The 19,263-nt window shown below is 51.2% G+C and overlaps 2 protein-coding genes across 5 annotated transcripts; one reads left to right on the forward strand and one right to left on the reverse strand.

Moving 5' to 3' along the window:
- Positions 1–9,021: 9,021 nt before the first annotated feature.
- Znf428 (zinc finger protein 428) lies at positions 9,022–19,230 on the reverse strand. 3 transcript variants are annotated; one of them, XM_059280268.1, is made up of 3 exons: positions 18,925–19,230; positions 15,676–15,883; positions 9,022–9,660 (listed from the first exon to the last, which is right to left on the reverse strand). In XM_059280268.1, exons 2-3 carry the CDS (start codon positions 15,749–15,751, stop codon positions 9,164–9,166), a joined length of 573 nt encoding a protein of 190 aa, XP_059136251.1. In that variant the 5' UTR covers positions 15,752–15,883; positions 18,925–19,230; the 3' UTR covers positions 9,022–9,163. The 3 variants fall into 3 exon arrangements, with proteins under 3 accessions (XP_059136251.1, XP_059136259.1, XP_059136244.1); XM_059280276.1 differs by lacking the exon at positions 18,925–19,230 and adding an exon at positions 18,498–18,697 and having other exon boundaries at positions 9,022–9,621; XM_059280261.1 differs by lacking the exon at positions 18,925–19,230 and adding an exon at positions 18,498–18,696.
- On the forward strand, positions 12,323–15,937 carry Srrm5 (serine/arginine repetitive matrix 5). 2 transcript variants are annotated; one of them, XM_059280244.1, is made up of 2 exons: positions 12,323–12,518; positions 14,069–15,937. In XM_059280244.1, exons 1-2 carry the CDS (start codon positions 12,352–12,354, stop codon positions 15,714–15,716), a joined length of 1,815 nt encoding a protein of 604 aa, XP_059136227.1. In that variant the 5' UTR covers positions 12,323–12,351; the 3' UTR covers positions 15,717–15,937. The 2 variants fall into 2 exon arrangements, with proteins under 2 accessions (XP_059136227.1, XP_059136234.1); XM_059280251.1 differs by lacking the exon at positions 12,323–12,518 and adding an exon at positions 13,000–13,164 and having other exon boundaries at positions 13,969–15,937.
- Positions 19,231–19,263: the final 33 nt, after the last annotated feature.

The raw sequence follows: 19,263 nt of genomic DNA on the forward strand, positions 1-19,263 counted from the left end.
TCCAGTTTTAGTGAGACAAACAAAAATGCACTTTCCAGATTCTCTTGCAGCTAGCTGTGGCACTGTGACCGAGTTCTGACCACAAATTTGGGAGAGAGACTTACCTTCCCTCTCCCTCTCTATGTGGAATGTGGACGTGGTTACCCAGCAGTCTTCACCATAAAGTCAAAAGCAATAGAGAATGGCAGAGCAACAAGATAGTAGGAGCCTGGGCCGCTGTCACCTTCATAGAGCATTGTGACTATGTAACAGAGAAACAGAAACTTCTGTCTTAAGCTGCGGTTCTTTTAGGTCCCTGTCCCATACAGGAGATTTCACAGCACAAGGCAGGTGTCTACAAACTGACTAGTTCCAGCTTGTTGCTTGGGTTTTCAAAGAAAGTTTTGGAGCACACACACTTGGACTCACTCAGTTCTTTTCTGCCTGGCTACCTTCACACTAACAGAAGGCTGAGAAGCTGCCTCAGAGACCTGAGGACCTATATCACCTGACCTTTTTAGAAAGTACAGTCCAACCCCTGGCTTCACCTTCTCAGATCTACTCGGAGTCTGGACAGCAGTTCTCGTATGGAAACTGTTACCTCCGGCTGGTGTGTGGGATGTGTGACAGGTTTCGCCTGGAGCAAGCTTTTTTTCTGGGGTGATGAATGGGGAAACTGGCATGCAGTCATTTGGCCAATACTTTTCTCTCCAAGACGCCAGTTTTACAGAAGTGAAGCCTTCCCTTTGGTACCTGGTGAAAGCCCTGTTTCTGTCTCAGGTGTTCTCCGACCCCACACATCTGCTTCCTTAACCAAACTGACAGATCAAATCTAATGTGTTCTCCTAAGACAGTGGTCTGGTCAGGTGTGCTTCTCACACCCCTCAGATGTCAAGGTCGCCAAGACTTGGAATGGCATGGGTGGTGTCGGTACAGCCACCTGAGTGACAAAAGGTATAAAAAGGGTTGGTGGGACTTCTGTGGTCTCTGAATTGCCACCATACTTGTGAGCTGTGCACGCTACTGTGTTCTGGCAAATTCTCATGCAGCTATATCCCTGAGGCCTGGCTGCTCCCCTTCCTACCACACGCACCTTCCAGTCCCTGCTGGAGACCACACTGTACCAGCCTGCACTGCCTTATGGCGTCTGCTGGCACCCTATCCATAGCATCTGAAAACCTTACTCATGAGGACCGAGCAGTCTCCTCCTCCCAGCTGTGCAGTCAGTATTTTCTAGCCACAATGCCAGGCTGGGTTCTGCCCCAGGACCTTTGCTCTTGCTCCCTATGCAGTGTTCTTAGCACAGGTCTCTGCAGAGGCCACATTGCTACTGGGCTCTCAACCCTGCCACCCCTAAGAGAAGCTGCAGCCTGCCCAGCTGACGTGCACCTACCCTATTTCTCTGCTCGGGCCTGCAGTTGCAGTTTTGGAGGGAATTCTCTCTATACTTGAATTCGATCTCTTAGGGATAAGAAATAGTGTGTCTCCAGGCCTCACTGCCTCACCCCCAGAAAGACAGTGTGTGGGATGCAGGCTCAGCATGCACTCTTGACTGTGTCCTGCAGACCAGCCTTTCCCAGGGGCTCAGTGATACTAAGGCTTTCTGCAAACTGCCAGGCTTCCTTCAGTTCTGAGCTTGAGGTGAGGACAGAGGGCTAAGGACATTAAGTGGTCACCGTGGCCATGGGGCTGGGCTGCCCCACCTCTCCAACACTGAACATTTGAAGCGCCTTTCTGTACTCTGAGTACAAGAGCCACTGTGGCCCTCTTGAGGTGGAAGCACCAGCCAGTTAGTCACTGCACCAGCTGCACAGGGCTTGTCCCCACCCCCACCTCCTGCTGTCCCAGTGAGTCCTACAGTGGAACAGATTTCTTTCTTCCTATCTATCTACACACAGACTTCTAAGTACCTTTTTTTGTTTTTAATCTTCATTTTTGGCCATTCTGACAAAGGGGCCAGAATCCTAGGTGTGTTAGGGCAAGCACTCTGTCACTGAGCCACACCGCCAGCCCCTCACTGGGGGATTCTAGGCAGGGGCTCTACCACTGAGCCACACCGCCAGCCCCTCACTGGGGGATTCTAGGCAGGGGCTCTACTACTGAGCCACACCCCCACTCCCTCACTGGGGGATTCTAGGCAGGGGCTCTACCACTTGAGGATGCTAGGGAAGGAAGCACTCATCTGCCTGTTTTTTTTAACTTTCTAATTTTTTTTTTCAATTTTGTGTGTATGGGTATTTTATTTTGCACTTATTTTATGTATATGGGTGCTGTTTGCATGCATTTCTTACACCAGAAGAGGGCATTAAATCACATTACAGATAGTTGTGAGGCATTATGTGGGTACTGGGAATTGAACTTAGGACCCCTGCACAAGCAGGCAGGGCTCTTAACTACTGAGCCATCCCTACACCTGGGAAATTTTGCTTTCATGTGTACCACATGTGGAGGCCAGTAGAGAGCATCTGATTCCCAGGGAGCAGGCTTACAAGCAGTCATGAGCTATGATGTGGGTTCTTGAAACCAAACCTAGGACTTGTGCAAAAGTACTCTTTTTTTTCTTGCAGTTTTTTTTTTTCTTTTTAAGATTTATTTACTTATTATGTATACAGAAGAGGGCTCCAGATCTCATTACAGATGGTTGTGAGCCACCATGTGGGTGCTGGGAATCGAACTCAGGACCTCTGGAAGAGCAGTCAGTGCTCTTAACCTCTGAGCCATCTCTCCAGCCCCGCAAAAGTACTCTTAACCACTGAGCCATCTCCCCAGCCCTAAATTGCACAGGCTGCCCTTAAACTTGGGGTAGCTGGCATCATAGACAGGCCTGTTTCACCAGGACCCACTCCTCCTTTTCCCAAGTTTGAACTCTGAGCACTGCTACCTGCATCTAGTGGGCCTAGTCCTTCAGAATGCCCACTTTAGTTCCCAGGTCCTGACCAGCTACTGACCGAAATGGCAGCCACAGTGCTTTCCGCTGCCTGGAATGCAGTCTCACAACAGGAGGGCCAGGCATGAAGGTATGGATCACTCCTGGGACATGCTGCCTCTTTCTCAGTTATCTATGCACTGTGGTCACAGGTATGTCCCCCAGTGTTCATTTGCCAGGATCCTAAGACTCAGTGTGACAATACTGAGGGGTGGATCCTTTAGACGTGGTTCTCAGCCTGTGGTGTGTGTATATGTGTGTACGTGTGTTTGTTCGAACGACCCTTTCACGGGTCACCTAAGACCTCAGAAAACACTGATGTTTACATTATGATTCATGACAGCAGCAGAACAAGAGTTAAGAAGCAACAGTGAGCATGTTATGGTTGGGGGTCACCCATTAGGAAGGGTGATGGCTAAACTCAACCAGACTGCATTGAGGACAGCCTTGATCTGTAGAGTATAACATAGGTGTGTCTGTTCCAGAAAAGATTAAGAAAGACCCACCCTGAACAAGAGCAGCAACACCATGCTGGCCCTGGGCCTGGATACAGCAATGCGCAGAACCAAAAGCAGAAGTATGGTCTCTGCTCCCGACACCATGGAGCCAGGTGACCATGGGCTTTCTCCATTCAGCTTTCTCCCCTTGAGGGGCTTCCTCAAACACAGTTAACAAGGGAGCACTGAAGCTGGTCAGACCCTTGGTCTTGAACTTCCCGGTCTCCAGAACTGTAATAAGTTTACATTCTTGCAAGGTGGTGGTGGCGCACACACCTTTAATCCCAGTACACGGGAGGCAGAGGCAGGCGGATCTCTGTGAGTTCACGGCCAGCCTGGTCTATGGAGTAAGTTCCAGGACTGTTTCACAGAGAAACCCTGTCTCAAAAAACCTAAATAAATAAATTTACATTCTTTTTTTTTTTTTTTTGATTTTTCGAGACAGGGTTTCTCTGTGTAGCTTTGCGCCTTTCCTGGGACTCACTTGGTAGCCCAGGCTGGCCTCGAACTCACAGAGATCCGCCTGGCTCTGCCTCCCGAGTGCTGGGATTAAAGGCGTGCGCCACCACCGCCCGGCCAAATTTACATTCTTTATTAAGTACCCAGCCTCAAGCATTTTGTTATGTCAGCATAAATGGACCAAGATACCCTATTCCGTGCACATGAATTTGTTGCCAGTTCTTGGATACTCAGCTATTATCGGTTCTGGGAAGAGTGGGTTTTAAGACACTTTGGCAGCCTGGGCTACCAAGTGAGTCCCAGGAAAGGCGCAAAGCTACACAGAGAAACCCTGTCTCGAAAAACCAAAAAAAAAAAAAAAAAAAAAAAAAAGACACTTTGGGGCTGGAGAGATGGCTTCACAGTTAAGAGCACTTGGCTGCTCTTCCAGAGGAATCAAGTTCAACTCCCAGAACCCAATGGCAGCTCTCAACTGTAACTCCAGTTCCAGGGAATTTGACACAGATATACGTGCAGACAAGACACCGATGCACATAAAATTTAAAAAGTAAATAAACTGGGGCTGGAGAGATGGCTCAGAGGTTAAAAGCACTGACTGCTCTTCCAGAGGTCCTGAGTTCAATTCCCAGCAACCACATGGTTGCTCACAACCATCTATAGTGAGATCTGGTACCCTCTTCTGGCCTTCAGGTATACATGCAGGCAGAACACTGTATACATAATAAATAAATCCTTAAACAAACACACAAACACACTTTGGTCTGTGAACCTTCAACAGGCTATCAAAAACGTAACAGCTCAGCAGATAAAGTGCTTGACAAACCTCCTGATCTGAGTCTGACTCCTGGAATACAGTGGGAGAGAAAACAGACTCCTTCAAGTTGTCCAGACACACACTTTTCAAAGATTTTCAATCATGTGCATCATGTTCGTGTGTGTGTGTGTGTGTGTGTGTGTGTGTGTGTGTGTGTACTAGTGAGGCCAGAAGAGGGCATCAGACCCCCTGAACTGGAGTTGATAGGCAACTGTGAACCACTCTCACAGACAGAATCCCATTCATGAGGGCAGACTCCGTCTCTGTAGCCTAATACATTTAAAATGCAAAGCTCCTTTGCTGAGGCTGAAGCGTCCAGGTGACAAGGGGGAACAGAAGGCCTCATCTATGGGAAATGACCTCTGGCAAACTACTGACCATGAGACTGGGCTTGGCAGTCCAGATCTCCATTTCTTTTTTTCTTTTTCTTTTTCTTTTTTTTTTTTTTTTTTTTTTTTTGAGACAGGGTTTCTTTGTGTAGCCCTGGCTGTTCTGTAACTCACTCTGCAGACCAGCCTGGCCTTGAACTCACAGAGACCCGCCTGCCTCTGCCTCCCAAGTGCTGGGATTAAAGGCGTGCACTAGAGATCTCCATTTTCTTTTAAATTTATTTATTATGTATACAGTGTTATGCCTGCATGTATCCCTGCACTCCAGAAGAGGGCACCAGGTCTTACTATAGATGGTTGTGAACCACCATGTGGGTGCTGGGAATTGAACTCAGGACCTCTAGAAGAGCAGCCAGTGCTCTTAACCTCTGAGCTATCTCTCTAGCCTGAGATCTCCATTTTCAAGAGAAGCCAGAAAGCTGTCTGTGGTATTACTCACCTTTCACAGGGCTGGTGTGGAGAGGGCTGGTAGTTCTTGCAGACCAGACCCGCCCTGTGAGGCACCACTTCTGACTTAGTGGTCAGAATACAAGCACCTCTTCTTACTGGCAGTGGACTTCCCCCAACTCAACCTCTATACCCGTTGTGGCGGTTGTAAAATGTTCCCGAATGGGCAGGAGACACAGCTCAGTCAGGAGAGGTTGTCTAGCATGAGCTAAGTCCTGGGTGCAGTTCCCAGCACTGCATAAAGCTAGACTTGGGGGGAGGGGAGGACCTCACACCTGTGATCTCAGCACTCCGGATATGAGGTCAGAGACTCAAGGTGGCAACACAGTGTGTTCCAGGCTGGCATGGGCCATGAGACCCTGTCTCAAAACAACAAAAATAAAACAAACAAATGTCTGTAGAAATCAGCCTTGTGGGGACTAGGGGTGTAGCTCAGTGGTAGAACACTTGCCCATCATGCACAGCGGCCCTGGGTTCATTTCCTGGTACTGAAGCTGCCTGGCCCTCTGCTCCTTTCAGCCCCCTGATGTCACCAGGCCTCCTCCTGCCCGCTCCACTCCCTCTCAAGCATCCCAAGAAGGCCCCTCCCTCAGACCTCCCACAGCACTCCCTCCGCCAACCCTGCAGCCTGAGCTTCTATCCGTCCGCTCATTCTCACTGACCGGTTGTGCATTTGTCCTTGGAACACTCACCTTCCAACAGTCTGACTCTGTGGCCCAGGCTGGCCTTGACCTCCCGCCTCAGCTTCCAGAATGCTGGGATTACAGGAATGTGTCACTCTGCCTGGTCCCACACTTTGCATGGCTTACCTAAGCACGTGCTTGCAGTCTCCCTGTCATGACACAACCCCCAGGGGTTGGGGCACAGCTGTCAGTAGTGCCTGTGCAGCACCCGTGAGGCCTTGGGTCCATGCCCAGAACCTCACAGACTAAGAGACGAAGGCAGGAAAACGCTACGGAGCTGTTTGAGGCCAGCCTGGACACACACAACCTTGTCTCAAAACAACAAAAAGTCACCCTCCGCTTCTGCCCACCCAGTCTACCACTGTACTCCCAGCTCCTGGGACAGCGCAGGCCACTTCAGAGGCTCTCCTGAATCAGCTGAGTGAGCCCAGCACCCCCTCTTCTCCATACGAAGCACTCCCTGAGCGGAGCCTGGTCCACTGTGAGCACGGACTTCATGATGCCATTCTGGTAACTCGGGTCCTGTTCCTAGAGGCTCCTAGCTGCCAAGCGTCTATGAGCTAATGTGTGAGGTGCCTCAGAGCAGGGCCTGGCAACGGCAAACGCGTGGTGAATGGTGCTATCATTATAACCAGCCTTCTATTTTGAAAGCAGCTTTGGTGCCAGGCCTCTCCCAATTAGTATTTCTTATCTTTTTTTTTAAGCAACTTTTTATTTATTATGTACAGTGTTCCAACCTGCATGTACGTCTGCACACCAGAAGAGGGCACTAGATGGTTGTGAGCTATCATGCGGTTGCTGGGAATTGAACTTAGGACCTCTGGAAGAGCAGCCAATGCTCTTAACCTCTGAGCCATCTCTCCAGCCCTATTTCCTATCTCAAAGCAGGGGCCTGGTCTCATTTCTTGTCTTTCTTTCTTTGTGTGTGTGTGTGTGTGTGTGTGTGTGTGTGTGTGTGTGTGTGTATACTGTTTTTTCAGACAGGGACATCACTCTCTAAACCTGGGCTGGCCTTGAATTCTCTCAACAACTTGTCACACCTTCCAGAGTGCTGGGATTCCTAAATCACCACGCACAGCATCAAGACACTAAACCTGCTGTCCTCAACCTCAGGGACCTGGTCTTAATCCCCAGCACTCAGTCATTCTGGCCTTCCTTATTATCCCAGGTAGGCTCCTGCCTTGTCCAGCCTAGAAAACAGTTCATTCTCATGCACAACTGCCTCCTTCCCTGGCAGAATTATAAGATTTAAAATTACATGGTGTATTTTTTTTGTTTTTTGTTTTTTTTTTTTTTGGTTTTTCGAGACAGGGATTCTCTGTGTAGCTTTGCGCCTTTCCTGGGACTCACTTGGTAGCCCAGGCTGGCCTCGAACTCACAGAGATCCGCCTGGCTCTGCCTCCCGAGTGCTGGGATTAAAGGCGTGCGCCACCACCGCCGGGCCTACATGGTGTTTTAAATAGGTGGCCCCATGAGTTTTGAATGCTTAGTTACCAGGGAGTGGCACTATTTGAAAGGATTAGGAGGTGTGGCCTTCTTGGAGGAAGTGTGTCACTGGGGATGGGCTTGGAGGGTTCAGAGCCCAGTGTCTGTCTCTGCCTCCTGCCTCAGCATCAGGATGTAGCTTTCAACTACTTCTCCTGCACCATGCCTGCCACAATAATGGACTAAACCTGACACTCTAACCAGCGTCTAATCAAATGCTTCCTTTTATGAGAGTTGCCTTGGTCATGGTGTCCCTTCCCAGCACAGAGTCACTACCACACCTTTCCAGACAGTTTGCCCTTCCCTTGTTTTTCTTCACAGCGCTCACCCCACCTAACATATGTGGCATCCTTTTCACTCTATCTCCAGTGTCAGCCCCACAGGGCCCACGTCAGCTCTGAGAAGATGAGGGTGTCATTTAATATGCAGAGCTGGAGCCAGGGCTCACTGGTTAAGAGTGCTTGCTTCTCTTGTAGAGGACCCAAAGCAGCCAAGTCCAGTGGCTGGCTCACAACAGCCTGTATTCCAGGGAATGGCACCCTCTTCTGGTCTCCTAGGGCACCACACACACATAAATCTTATTTAATGGTGCATTTACAACACTTAGCACATGGGAGGTACTCAAAACTATTGTTAAAGAGATCATGCAGATCAAGGGTAGTGCCGGGGTGCTGGGTATGAGTTCCTGGAATCTCTGACTCCAAACAGACAAGGCCATTGGCCAGGCACTGCACATCAAGGAAGCCCGGGGGAGCTCGCTATCATGGACTGTAGTCCTCTCTGTAGGAGGGAATCGGGTGTGATGATGACAGACTACTCATATACTCATAGCCTTCATGGCCCCTGCAAGCTACATCCTACTCGGAGGGCTTGGCTAGCTAGCCTTTCCCAGGCTTCTTTGCAGCTGGCTACAGCAATCAAATGACTTTCCAGCAGGGAAATCAGCCTATGCCACTGGCAGGCACCTCACCTCTTGCTGACTCCCTGTCCTCTACCAATAAACCAGGCAGGACACCCAGCATGGATCCAGGGGTGGCCTGGACCCCAGGACTCCTAGCTAAGTATGGTTGGTGGCTTCGTGCCTGTGATTCTGGCACTCAGTCTACGACAACAGAAACACAAGTTCAAAGCCAGCAGAACCTTGTCTCAAGAGAAAAATGGAGCCAAACAAAAATGGCTGGGGATGTACCTTGCCTAACTCAAAGCCCCGGGTTCAATCTCCAGCACTACATAAAATCAGTCAAGGTGGTGCATGTCAGCAATTCCAGCACTCAGGAGGTGTTTCCAAAACAGAGAGATGCTGGTGTAGACCGCTCACTATGTTCAGTCCCACACATGCAGCTCAGCACACACAGAATCCGGCTTTTATTCTGCCCTTCACACATTACTGCTAAGACAACACAGGTGGGTGGGAACCCAGCCCCACTCCAGCTTCCTCAGCCCCTGCTCCCACCCCCCCCTCACCAGCTCCCTGAGGGCCCTGCCTAAACCTCACCCCGGGCATGCAGCATGAAGTGACCATGCAGCTCCCCGAGGTTGTCAAAGGAGTCCTCACACTCCGTACAGTGGTAGGTACCCCCCTCCTCCTCGTCTTCATCTCCATCCCGCCCTGCTGGCCGGCTCTCCCCAGTACGAGATGGCTCCTCTTCTTCCTCACCAAGAGCCCTGCCTTCAGGGGCTGGGGCTTCCTGGGTTGCTGTTGTAGGGCAGCAGAGTCGGCAAGGTGGGGTACCCGGTGGGGCCTCTGCCAGTGGTGATCGGCCACAGAGCTGGCAGGGCTGTGCCGGTGGGCCAGCAGGCTGGGCTGCTCGGGGGGCCCGGCGGGATGGGCCTCCCCTGCCCCCACCTATGCGCTGTTTCACCTTATAGCCAGGGTCATATTCGGGGTCGTCAGTGGTCTCCTCTTCCTCCTCTTCCTCTTCCTCCTCCTCAGAGTCGGGCTCTGAAAGAGTGTATTCAGAGTCAGAAGAATGCTCCGGGCCTGTTGGGGCAGGTAGGAGAGACATGGCATCAGGGCTGTGTGTGTCCAGCTGCCCCCTTGAGCCCCATTCAAGCTCACTGTATGGGCAGGACAGCTTGGCACACAACACAGGTGCAATGTATCTATCTATGTGTCTAGCAAATGAATGTCTGGCAAGAATTGTAGCTGTCATCTGTAAAGCTGGTACTCAAGGAGGCTGAGGCAGGAGAATCACTGTAAGCTCCAGGACAGCTGGCTTAGAGAGAATGAGATACTGTCTCAAATGAAAAATAGACAGATGGGCATCAGCGGTGGGGTAGACAGCAAAGACAGTATGTGTGTACTCACCCAGCTCTTACAGCAACACCTGAGCCAATGTGGAAACTGAGGCATAGAGCAGGCATATGACTCACTCACCTACAGTTGTCACACAGTCTACCACAGAGAGCTAAATATGAAAATGGCCTGCACTGGACCATTCCAGGAAGACAAGCATCACAATAGGTGGCTAAGTAGTAAACGAAAATGCAGAAAATGTTTTTCCCCATTCGTATATGAGTGCGTGCGCGTGTACACAGAGACTTTGTGTGCTGTGGAACATTTGTTTAATGATGCAAAGATGTGTTGCATTCTTTTATGTTGCATTTGTATAACTCTGTGAAGCTGTGTTACTGTGCCTGTCTACAACACCTGACTGGTCTAATAAAGAACTAAATGGCCAATAGCAAGGCAGGAGAGGGACAGGCAGGGCTGGCAGGCAGGGAGAATAAATAGAACGAGAAAAAAGAGAAGAGGGAGGACACCAAGGGCCAGCCATGGAGTGCTGTGGGATGGTCTGTATGTCAAATGTGTTGCTGATTGGTCAGTAAATAAATCACTGATTGGCCATTGGCTAGGCAGGAAGTATAGGCGGGACAAAGAAAAGAATTTTGGGAAGTGGAAGGCTGAGGGAGAGACACTGCCAGCCGCCATGATGACAAACAGCATGGGAAGATCCCGGCAAGCCACGAGCCATGTGGCAAGGTATAGATTTATAGAAATGGATTAATTTAAGCTGTAAGAACAGTTAGCAAGAAGCCTGCCACGGCCATACAGTTTGTAACCAATATAAGTCTCTGTGTTTACTTGGTTGGGTCTGACGGCTGTGGGACTGGCGGGTGAGAGAGATTTGTCCTGACTGTGGGCCAGGCAGGAAAACTCTAGCTACAATGGAGTAAGGAAAGAAAGACATAGAATAAAGGAAGGAAAAAAGCCCAGGGGCAAAATGTAGTTAAAAGAAAAATGGGTTAGGGCAGGTGGTGGTGGTGCACGCCTTTAATCCCAGCACTCGGGAGGCAGAGGCAGGCGGATCTCTGTGAGTTCAGGGCCAGCCTGGTCTACAAGAGCGAGATCCAGGACAGGTGCCAAAACTACACAGAAAAACCCTGTCTCGAAAAACCAAAAAGAATAAGTCTCTGTGTACTTATTTGGGAGCTGGGTGGTGGACCCCTAAAGACTGAAACAACAATAACAAGAACCAAGTACACCTGTGCCGTGGAGAGGCCAGAAGTCAGTAACGGTGCTCTCCTTAATCACTTGCCATCTTGTTTTTTTTAGATGGTGTCTCTCACTGACCTCAGAGCTCACCACGACGCATCTGACGGGCCGACCCCAAGACCCTCTTGTCTGTGCCTTCCACGGTGGTATCCCAGGTGTGGAGACAGTGCTGGGTTTTGACCTGGACGCTGGAGACCCAAACTCCTGCATTCACGCTTCTACGGCAAGCATTGTACCTACTAATCTATTCCCAGACCATTTGGTTTTGAGACAGGTTCTCATATAGCCTAGGGTTGGCCTTGGACTCCCGATCTTCCTGCCTCCACTTCCCAAAAACTGAGATTACAGGCCATACCTGGCTTTTCTTTTTTGTTGTTTTTAGAAGACAGAACACATATATGTGCATATGTACATATGTATGTATGTACATACATGTTTCAAGATGGCCTCATCATCTTGCCTCAGATACACAAGTCAATTAAGTATAGACACATTACTATGATTTCAGGGCATAAAATACATATACACAAGTTTGGGTTTAAAAACATGATCAGGCTGGGCGGTGGTGGCGCACGCCTTTAATCCCAGCACTCGGGAGGCAGAGCCAGGCGGATCTCTGTGAGTTCGAGGCCAGCCTGGGCTACCAAGTGAGTTCCAGGAAAGGCGCAAAGCTACTCAGAGAAACCCTGTCTCAAAAAACCAAAAAAAAAAAAAAAAACATGATCAGAGGCTGGCAAGACAACTCAGTGGTAAGGGCACTTGCTGCTAAGCCTGACAACCTGAGTTTGATTCCTAGGACCCACACAGTACTGGGACCTCCATTCCTGGTACCAAGAAGGTATATCCACCCTCATTAAATCAATTAATAAAATGTAGCGAAAGCTCTGAAATGAGAAAAACGTGAAGTGATGCTAAATACACGAGTAGCTGGTCTGGGGCCACACGCATGCTGGGGTCTCTATGGCCAAGGGCTGGCAGTCCTCAAGATGCCTGCTGCAGCCCCACTGGGAAAGGCCTGCTGGAAGTACCCCACTGGACTGTGGCAACAACTTCCCTCTGCCCCTGCTTCGTCCTGCAGCTCACGGGGATGGTGTTTCTACCCTCACTCACATCACCATGGTGGCAACAGATGCTCAGGGGGCCCTCCGACCTCATCATCTGTCCTCACCAGTCACCATGGGCTCCTTGCTGTCTCAGTACCACAGGGGACCCCTCCGACCTCATCATCTGTCCTCACCAGTCACCATGGGCTCCTTGCTGTCTCAGTACCACAGGGGACCCCTCCGACCTCATCATCTGTCCTCACCAGTCACCATGGGCTCCTTGCTGTCTCAGTACCACAGGTGTGCTCCTACCCAAGGGCCTTTGCTTCCCTTTCTGCAGATCAAGCTCCAACCCTCTGTCACCCTATTCCATAGCAGCCCTCCCCAGCACTGCCAATACCCCTCACCCTGCCTTAATTTTCTCTTGCAGTCCAATCAACTGCATACCAATTGTACTGATGTTTCTTCTTGTCCCCAAGAGAAGTAGTGGTTGTGTGTGGTGGCCCTGATGGCTAGGACACTCTTCATGCTGAGTATCTGTGGAATGGACACTGACCTTCTGTATGTTGTCCCCTCTGCTATGGATGCTCTGTCCTGCTCTCCCCTTGGTGAGCCACCCTAGACCTCCTCTTCCTAGGTAGCCAGTCATCTTTTCTACTGGCCTCTCACTGTCCCCTCTGAACCACAGGGCTGTGTCCTCTGTGCATCCCTCCCAGTCTCAGGACTGCTTCAATGTCCCTGCCCCATTCTGCTGCCCTCTACCTTCAACAGGTATCTTCCTGTATGCTGTGAATATGTGTTGCTACTATTGGTTAATAAGCTGATTTGGCCTATGGCAACCCAGGATACAGCCAGGAGGGAAATCCAAGAGAGATACAGGGAGAAGAAAGGCAGAGTCAGGGAGACGCTGTGAGCTGCCAGGGGAGCAAGATGCAGTAGAACACAGGTAAAGCCACAAGATATGTGGCGATACAAGGATGAATAGAAATGGCTTAATTTAAGATGTCAGAGCTAGCTAGCAATAAGCCTGAGCCATAGACCAAAGAGTTTGTCATTAATATTAATTGACTTGTGTATCTGAGGCAAGATGATGAGGCCATCTTGAAACATGTATGTACATACATACATATGTACATTTATAAAAATGGCTGATGCCTGGGCGGGACCAAGAAACTTCAGTCTACAGATATTCCCTGAGGCCTAGGCATCTCTCTGCACATCGTTCCACACTATGTCCACTTGGCCCTTCCTATTCAGGCCTCAGGACCCAGCACAGGCAACCCTCTATCACAGCCACTGCCCTGACGGTACTGGTTATTGCTGCCCCCATCACTTTCTAGGGGCTGTGGCATTCTAGGCCTGATGTCTCTCGTCAGCCTGGGAACTCTTGGGGTTCCCACCTCAGTCTAGGAGAGGACAAGTGGGTCATAACTAATGGTGAGCCCAGGCTCTGAGCTCCCTCCTCCAGGCTTTTCCCTCTGCTCTTCCCTGTGAAGACCCTTCTGTGCTCTACCAGCAACTCCAGCTCCTTTGTGAGGCCTAGCTCAATGTCACCTCCTCTATAAAGCCTTCTTGCCACCCCCAACCCAGCAATAACATCACCGAGGCCTGAAGACTCAAGGCAGACCCTTGTGAACCCAGCTACAATTTTCAGCCCTGCTGAGTCTGAGTGGATATGATTCCATTTACTAAGAGGCTCCAGCCTTGTGCCAGGGCCCCACCTGCTCTCACCTCTCGCCTCACCCTCCAGGGTCCTCAGTACCCACTATGACCTCACGAAGTTGCTTGTGATGAGCCACCTGGTTGTTGTCCTTGGCTACCAAATCTTGCATGTTTACCATGACTTCCAGGAGCTCAAGCCCCTTTGCACCCGCCATGCATTCTCCATCAAAGAGATCCTCCAAGCCCGGCATGGCTCCGGCACCCACTGGGCCCTCCGTGCCCACCACAGCTCCCACAGCTCCAGCCTCCCTGAAGACCACCACAGCAGCAGTATCCAACAGTCCCTCCGTGCATCCTAAGTCCCCTAACTTGGTCATGAGCCCTAATAGTCCTAAGTCTACCAGATCAACGGGTACCAAGACAGCTCCTTCATCCCGTCCCAGCAGCAGGTCCCAAGGCCACAGCAAGATGAGAACGTCCAGTCAGGTGAGCACTGACACCAAGGCCAGGAAGGCCAGCAAGGGCAGGAAGGACGGGAAGACTGGCATTATAGGACGACATCAGCAGAAAGGCCCACACAGCCGAGGGCGAACTCCAGGCAGGAGGGGAAGCCACAGCTCCAAGACGTCCCCAAGCAGATCAAGTACTCCTAGCAGGAAGAGAACTCACTCTGCCAAACCAGGTGTGGCCAAGAAGGCAAGGACCCCTACTTCCCACCGCAAACAAAGCCAAGGCAAGAGTTACAGCCAACCTAGAACCAGCACCCAGGAAAGGAGCGCCAGCCAGTCTAGAAACATGTGCCAGGAAAAAAACCCCAAGCTACCAGGAGCCTCAGACCCGAGGAGCAGCTCCAGACTACCTATAATCCCCAGTAGGGCCAAGAGCCACAGCCTAAGTAGGACAGCCTTAAAGAGCTCTAGCAAATCTCCTGTGGCGTCCAGGAGAGCCAGGAGCTATAGCCAGGTGATGTCCCCCAGCAGGGAACAGACTCACACCCTGGCCAATGCCATGTCAGGAATGTTCAAGAGTTACAAGCAAGACAGCAGCCTCAGCAGGACCCAAAGCTTCAGCCGTTCTAGGACCCCCAGCAGGACCCGAAGTCACAGTCGCTCTAGGACCCCCAGAAGGTCAAGAAGTCGCAGTCACAAGAGGACCCAGAGCCAGGTGAGAAGTTACAGCTGGAAGAGAAATCGTGGTAGGGCAAGAAGTCGTACCCGGAGGGTCACACCCACACATATGAGATGCAGCCAGTCCAGAGCCCACAGCCAAGAGGAAAGTCACAACCCATGGAGAGCTCCAGGAAGAGAGAGAAGCCAAGCGTGGTCCAGGACTTCCAGTGAGGAAAAAAGCCACAGCCGGTCCAGAAGTACCAGAGAGAAAGACCAGAGCCGACCAAGACCCGCCAGGAAGAAGGGGCACAGGCGGTCTAGGAAGCCTAGCGCTGGGAGCGGGCGCAGCCAATCTAGAAACCCCAGCACAGACACAGCCCAAAGCCAGTCTCCAGCCTCCACCAGGAAGAGAGCACTGAGCAAGGAGAGCCGCGGCGGCCAATCGAGAACCACCACCGAGCAGAGCTCCCGAAGGCACTCTAGAACCCACAACAAGGACCAAGAACCCAGCCAAGCTGCAGCCCCTGAGAGCCGCCTAGGGAAGCCATCTCCCACCAGGACCAGGAGTGCTAGTCAGAAGAGAGTCCACAGCAAGGGAAGGGGTCAGTCCTCATCACGACTTCCCAAGGGAATCCAAGTCCAGGACGACAGCTTTGTCAACCCCAGGACTTGTAAGGCCACCTCACCTGGGGAAAGGTCTTCATCATCTTCCTCCAAGCTGGCGTAGCTTCCAGTCTCAGTGGGCTCACGGGTCTCTGTCATGGCCAGGGGAGGGGACAAGAGACAGGAGCAGAGCAGCGACTGGGCAGGGTCCCTCCCCGGCCAGCTCTCCCACGGTCACACCTCCAGCCACAAACTCTTCTAACACGGGATGTTGGCAGGTAGAGAGGGACGCTGGACATGGGGAAAGGAAAGGCCTGTGGTGACTCAATAAATTTTTACAAAACACTTGTCCCCATTCCAAGACCGCTGTGTGCTCAGTGAGGTAACGATGACCTCCAGACTCTGCCTCCTGGAGGCCTCAACTTCTGTATTTTGTCAACAAGACTTAGTGGTTCTTATTCAGTAGGGTAGGGAGAGATGACATCCCTAGTTATTTAAAGGTAGGCACTGGCATGGGCACCAATCATAACTAAGTGTAAAAGGAAAACACCTGTGCCAGGCATTAGCTCTTTAGCTGCTGGATGGTAGGGAGGTCTGGGGCTGAGGGAAGATACCTTTGTTAACTATTAGGGACACAGAAAACTTGGTACAGCTGTGACACTATCCCGGAAGTGTTTTGTTTTCGTGAGACACGATCTCAAATACCCTAGGCTGACCTTGAATTTCTGATGCTCCTGGATCTACCTCCCAAATGCTGGAGATCAAACCTAGGGCTTCATATATGCTTGGTAAGAACACTACCAACTGAGTCACATTGCTACCCTTCAGTTTTTTTCCTTGCTTGAAATGGGGCCTCATGTATCCCGAAATTGGCCTCAAGTTCACTAAGTAGCCTCAGATGGATCTTCCTGCCAAGTGCCAGGATCACAGGTGCACCACCATACCTGGTGTGCCAAGCATCAACTACACTCATTTGTGAAAGTCAGCCTTGCCTAGGTCTGAACTTTCTCTGGCTATAGCTTCACAAGGAACCCAACTTCTCTTGTTTCCTTCTCTGGAAAGCCTGCTTCCATGCCTTCACTAGTACACTCATAACCACGCAGAAAAGGCTCCCTAGAGGCAGAAGAGGGAGAGTAAGTAAGGAACTTACTTACAGAAAGGACCTGCAAGGTGGCCCAAAGCCCAAGATCACAGGTCACCTCACCAGACTGGTGGTTGAACAAGGATTCGAAGCCATGCTTTGAATATCAGTAAGCTCAGACACATGGCAGCCCACACCTGCAATCCAGCCCTTAGGCTGGCAGAAATCTCAAGTTTAAGGTCACTGGTGACTACACAGAGTCTGGGCTACATGAGACCCTATCTCCAAAAAACAGACTCATAGAACTTGTAGGTGTGTGGCAGACTACTGCCCCGCCCATCCCTCCAGCCACTCCAAACTTCTGGAGGGTGCATACAGGCCCTTTATAGCTGGAGGCGGAGGGGTCCTAGTTACATCCTGCAGTGGCCATCGGCAATTTTCTCCTTCCTCTTTGTGGGCCTTGGAGAACTAATTTTCACCTTGCAAAGCCCATATATAAACATCTTCTGTACATCTCCTCAGCCCTAATAATCCCTGTCTCTCCCAAAGCACACATTTCCTCCTCCTCCTCCTGCCCTGTGAGAGGGCCAAGGTAGAACTAAAAACCACCATATCCTTACATTCTTCATGGACTCTTGCTATACAGCCCAGGCTGGCCTTGAACCTGCAATCTTACCAACCTCAACCTCCCAGGTGCAGGGATTATAGATATGCAGCCACTCCATCTGTCTCAGCCTCACTGAAAATATGACAAAGCCTGTATGTTAGGCACTGGGGACCCAATGGTAGAAAGCACACTATCTCTTCAAAGCATAGATGTCAAAGTCACTGCCAGGGGAATGAAGCTGAAGCAGGAAGAGTCGGGTGGCATCAATGGATGGGGACTTAAAAGACACCTGGATCAGGCCTTTTAAGGACAGAGCATCAGTAATTGGCAAGGAAGAGCTCTCATGATTATCGATCACATGCAGGGCCCCTCTAATTCTGGAATTCTACATTATGCCTGGAAAAACTCAAAACAACTGGTTCCAATATTTAATATTAAATATTTAATATATCCGGGCGGTGGAGGCACACGCCTTTAATCCCAGCACTCGGGAGGCAGAGCCAGGCAGATCTCTGTGAGTTCGAGGCCAGCCTGGGCTACCGAGCGAGATCCAGGACAGGCACCAAAACTATACAGAGAAACCCTGTCTCGAAGAAACCAAATAATAATAAAATAATAATAATAATTTAATATACGTGTTCATGCAGTACCTAGGACTACGTAAACGCATTCTGTTTTGAGATCGGGTCTCACTATGTAGCCAGAACTGACCTAGAATTCCTGACCCTCCTGCCCCAGCCTCGGGTTGCTGAAGTTATAGGCATGTGACACACACTGGGCTTTAACTGTTATTCTCCTGGCTACCATACCCGGGATCGTCAGGACTTTCCCTGGGGTTACCTGGGGACAACCATCCCTTTCCAAACCCACATTACACAAAGCTCCTTTCCAGAATGTTCTGGACATCAGGTGGAACCATCCCTCAGTACGGAAATCCTGTACGCAGCCAGACTGACTTCCAAGACCGTACGGGTACAAAAAAGAAAACATCCTCAGTACTACAGGTGAAAATCAGCTGGGCGTGGTGGTGCACCCCTGCAAACTCAGCACTTGGCAGATTATAAATTGTAGGTCATCCTCCACAATACTGTGGGTTCAAGGCCAATCAGGGCTACATGAAACCGTCTCTCCCACCTCCCACAAAGGCCAATACTGTGGCCCGGACCCCACACAACACTGAACCAACACCGTGTGCGTGAACACAATTAGGTAGGTACCTTGCCGCACAACGCTACGTAGGACAAGGGCTGGGACAAACCCGAATACCAAACAATGCCCGGTGACAACTTCCCACGATGCCTCGGGCCTTTAACGACCACCTTCTAAAACGCCAAGCACCGAAACGCTCCTTGTCTCGCGGAAAGCAAGCGTGTGCGACACACAAAAAATAATAATAATAAAATAAAGGACCCCCTCCAGGAGCCCAGGCCCTGCCCAGAATGCCCCAGGCTCGTAAAACGCCTGGGCCACCGGCTCCCACGGCTGCAAGGCGAAGCCGCGGTGGGTTCTGAGCCGCGTGCTGGGAGAAGCAAAGGGACTCTCGGGCCGGTCACCCTGCCAAGCGGCCGCGGGCTCCCGGCATGCAGCGGGGCTGTATCGCCCGCGTCCCAGCATGCCCCGCGCACCCCAAGCACGGACACTCACCGACGCCGGCGGCCCCGGCTCGGGCTCGGCGGTGGCGGCGGCTACAAGCCCGGGCACTGCGCCTGCGTTCAGGGAGCCCCGGCGAGCGAGCGAGCGAGCGAGGGGCGAGGGGCGAGTGGAGCTCAGGGCGCGTGCGCGGCCAGACGGACCATTGCTGGCCGTCGGTGGGAAGAGGGGCTCCGAGAATCGGCGCAGGCTGCGGAGCTTGCAACCGGCGAGGGTGTCGGTCTCCGCCGCTCAGGGCCCCGCTGGACTTGGTACAGTCCGCGGCTCGACCACCGGGGAGCTTCAGGAATCGAGCGTGCGTGCGCGCTGGAGCTAACGCGCCTTATAAATAGG

Source organism: Peromyscus eremicus, chromosome 1 (assembly GCF_949786415.1).
Source record: "Peromyscus eremicus chromosome 1, PerEre_H2_v1, whole genome shotgun sequence".
In the NCBI taxonomy this organism is placed as follows: domain Eukaryota; kingdom Metazoa; phylum Chordata; class Mammalia; order Rodentia; family Cricetidae; genus Peromyscus; species Peromyscus eremicus.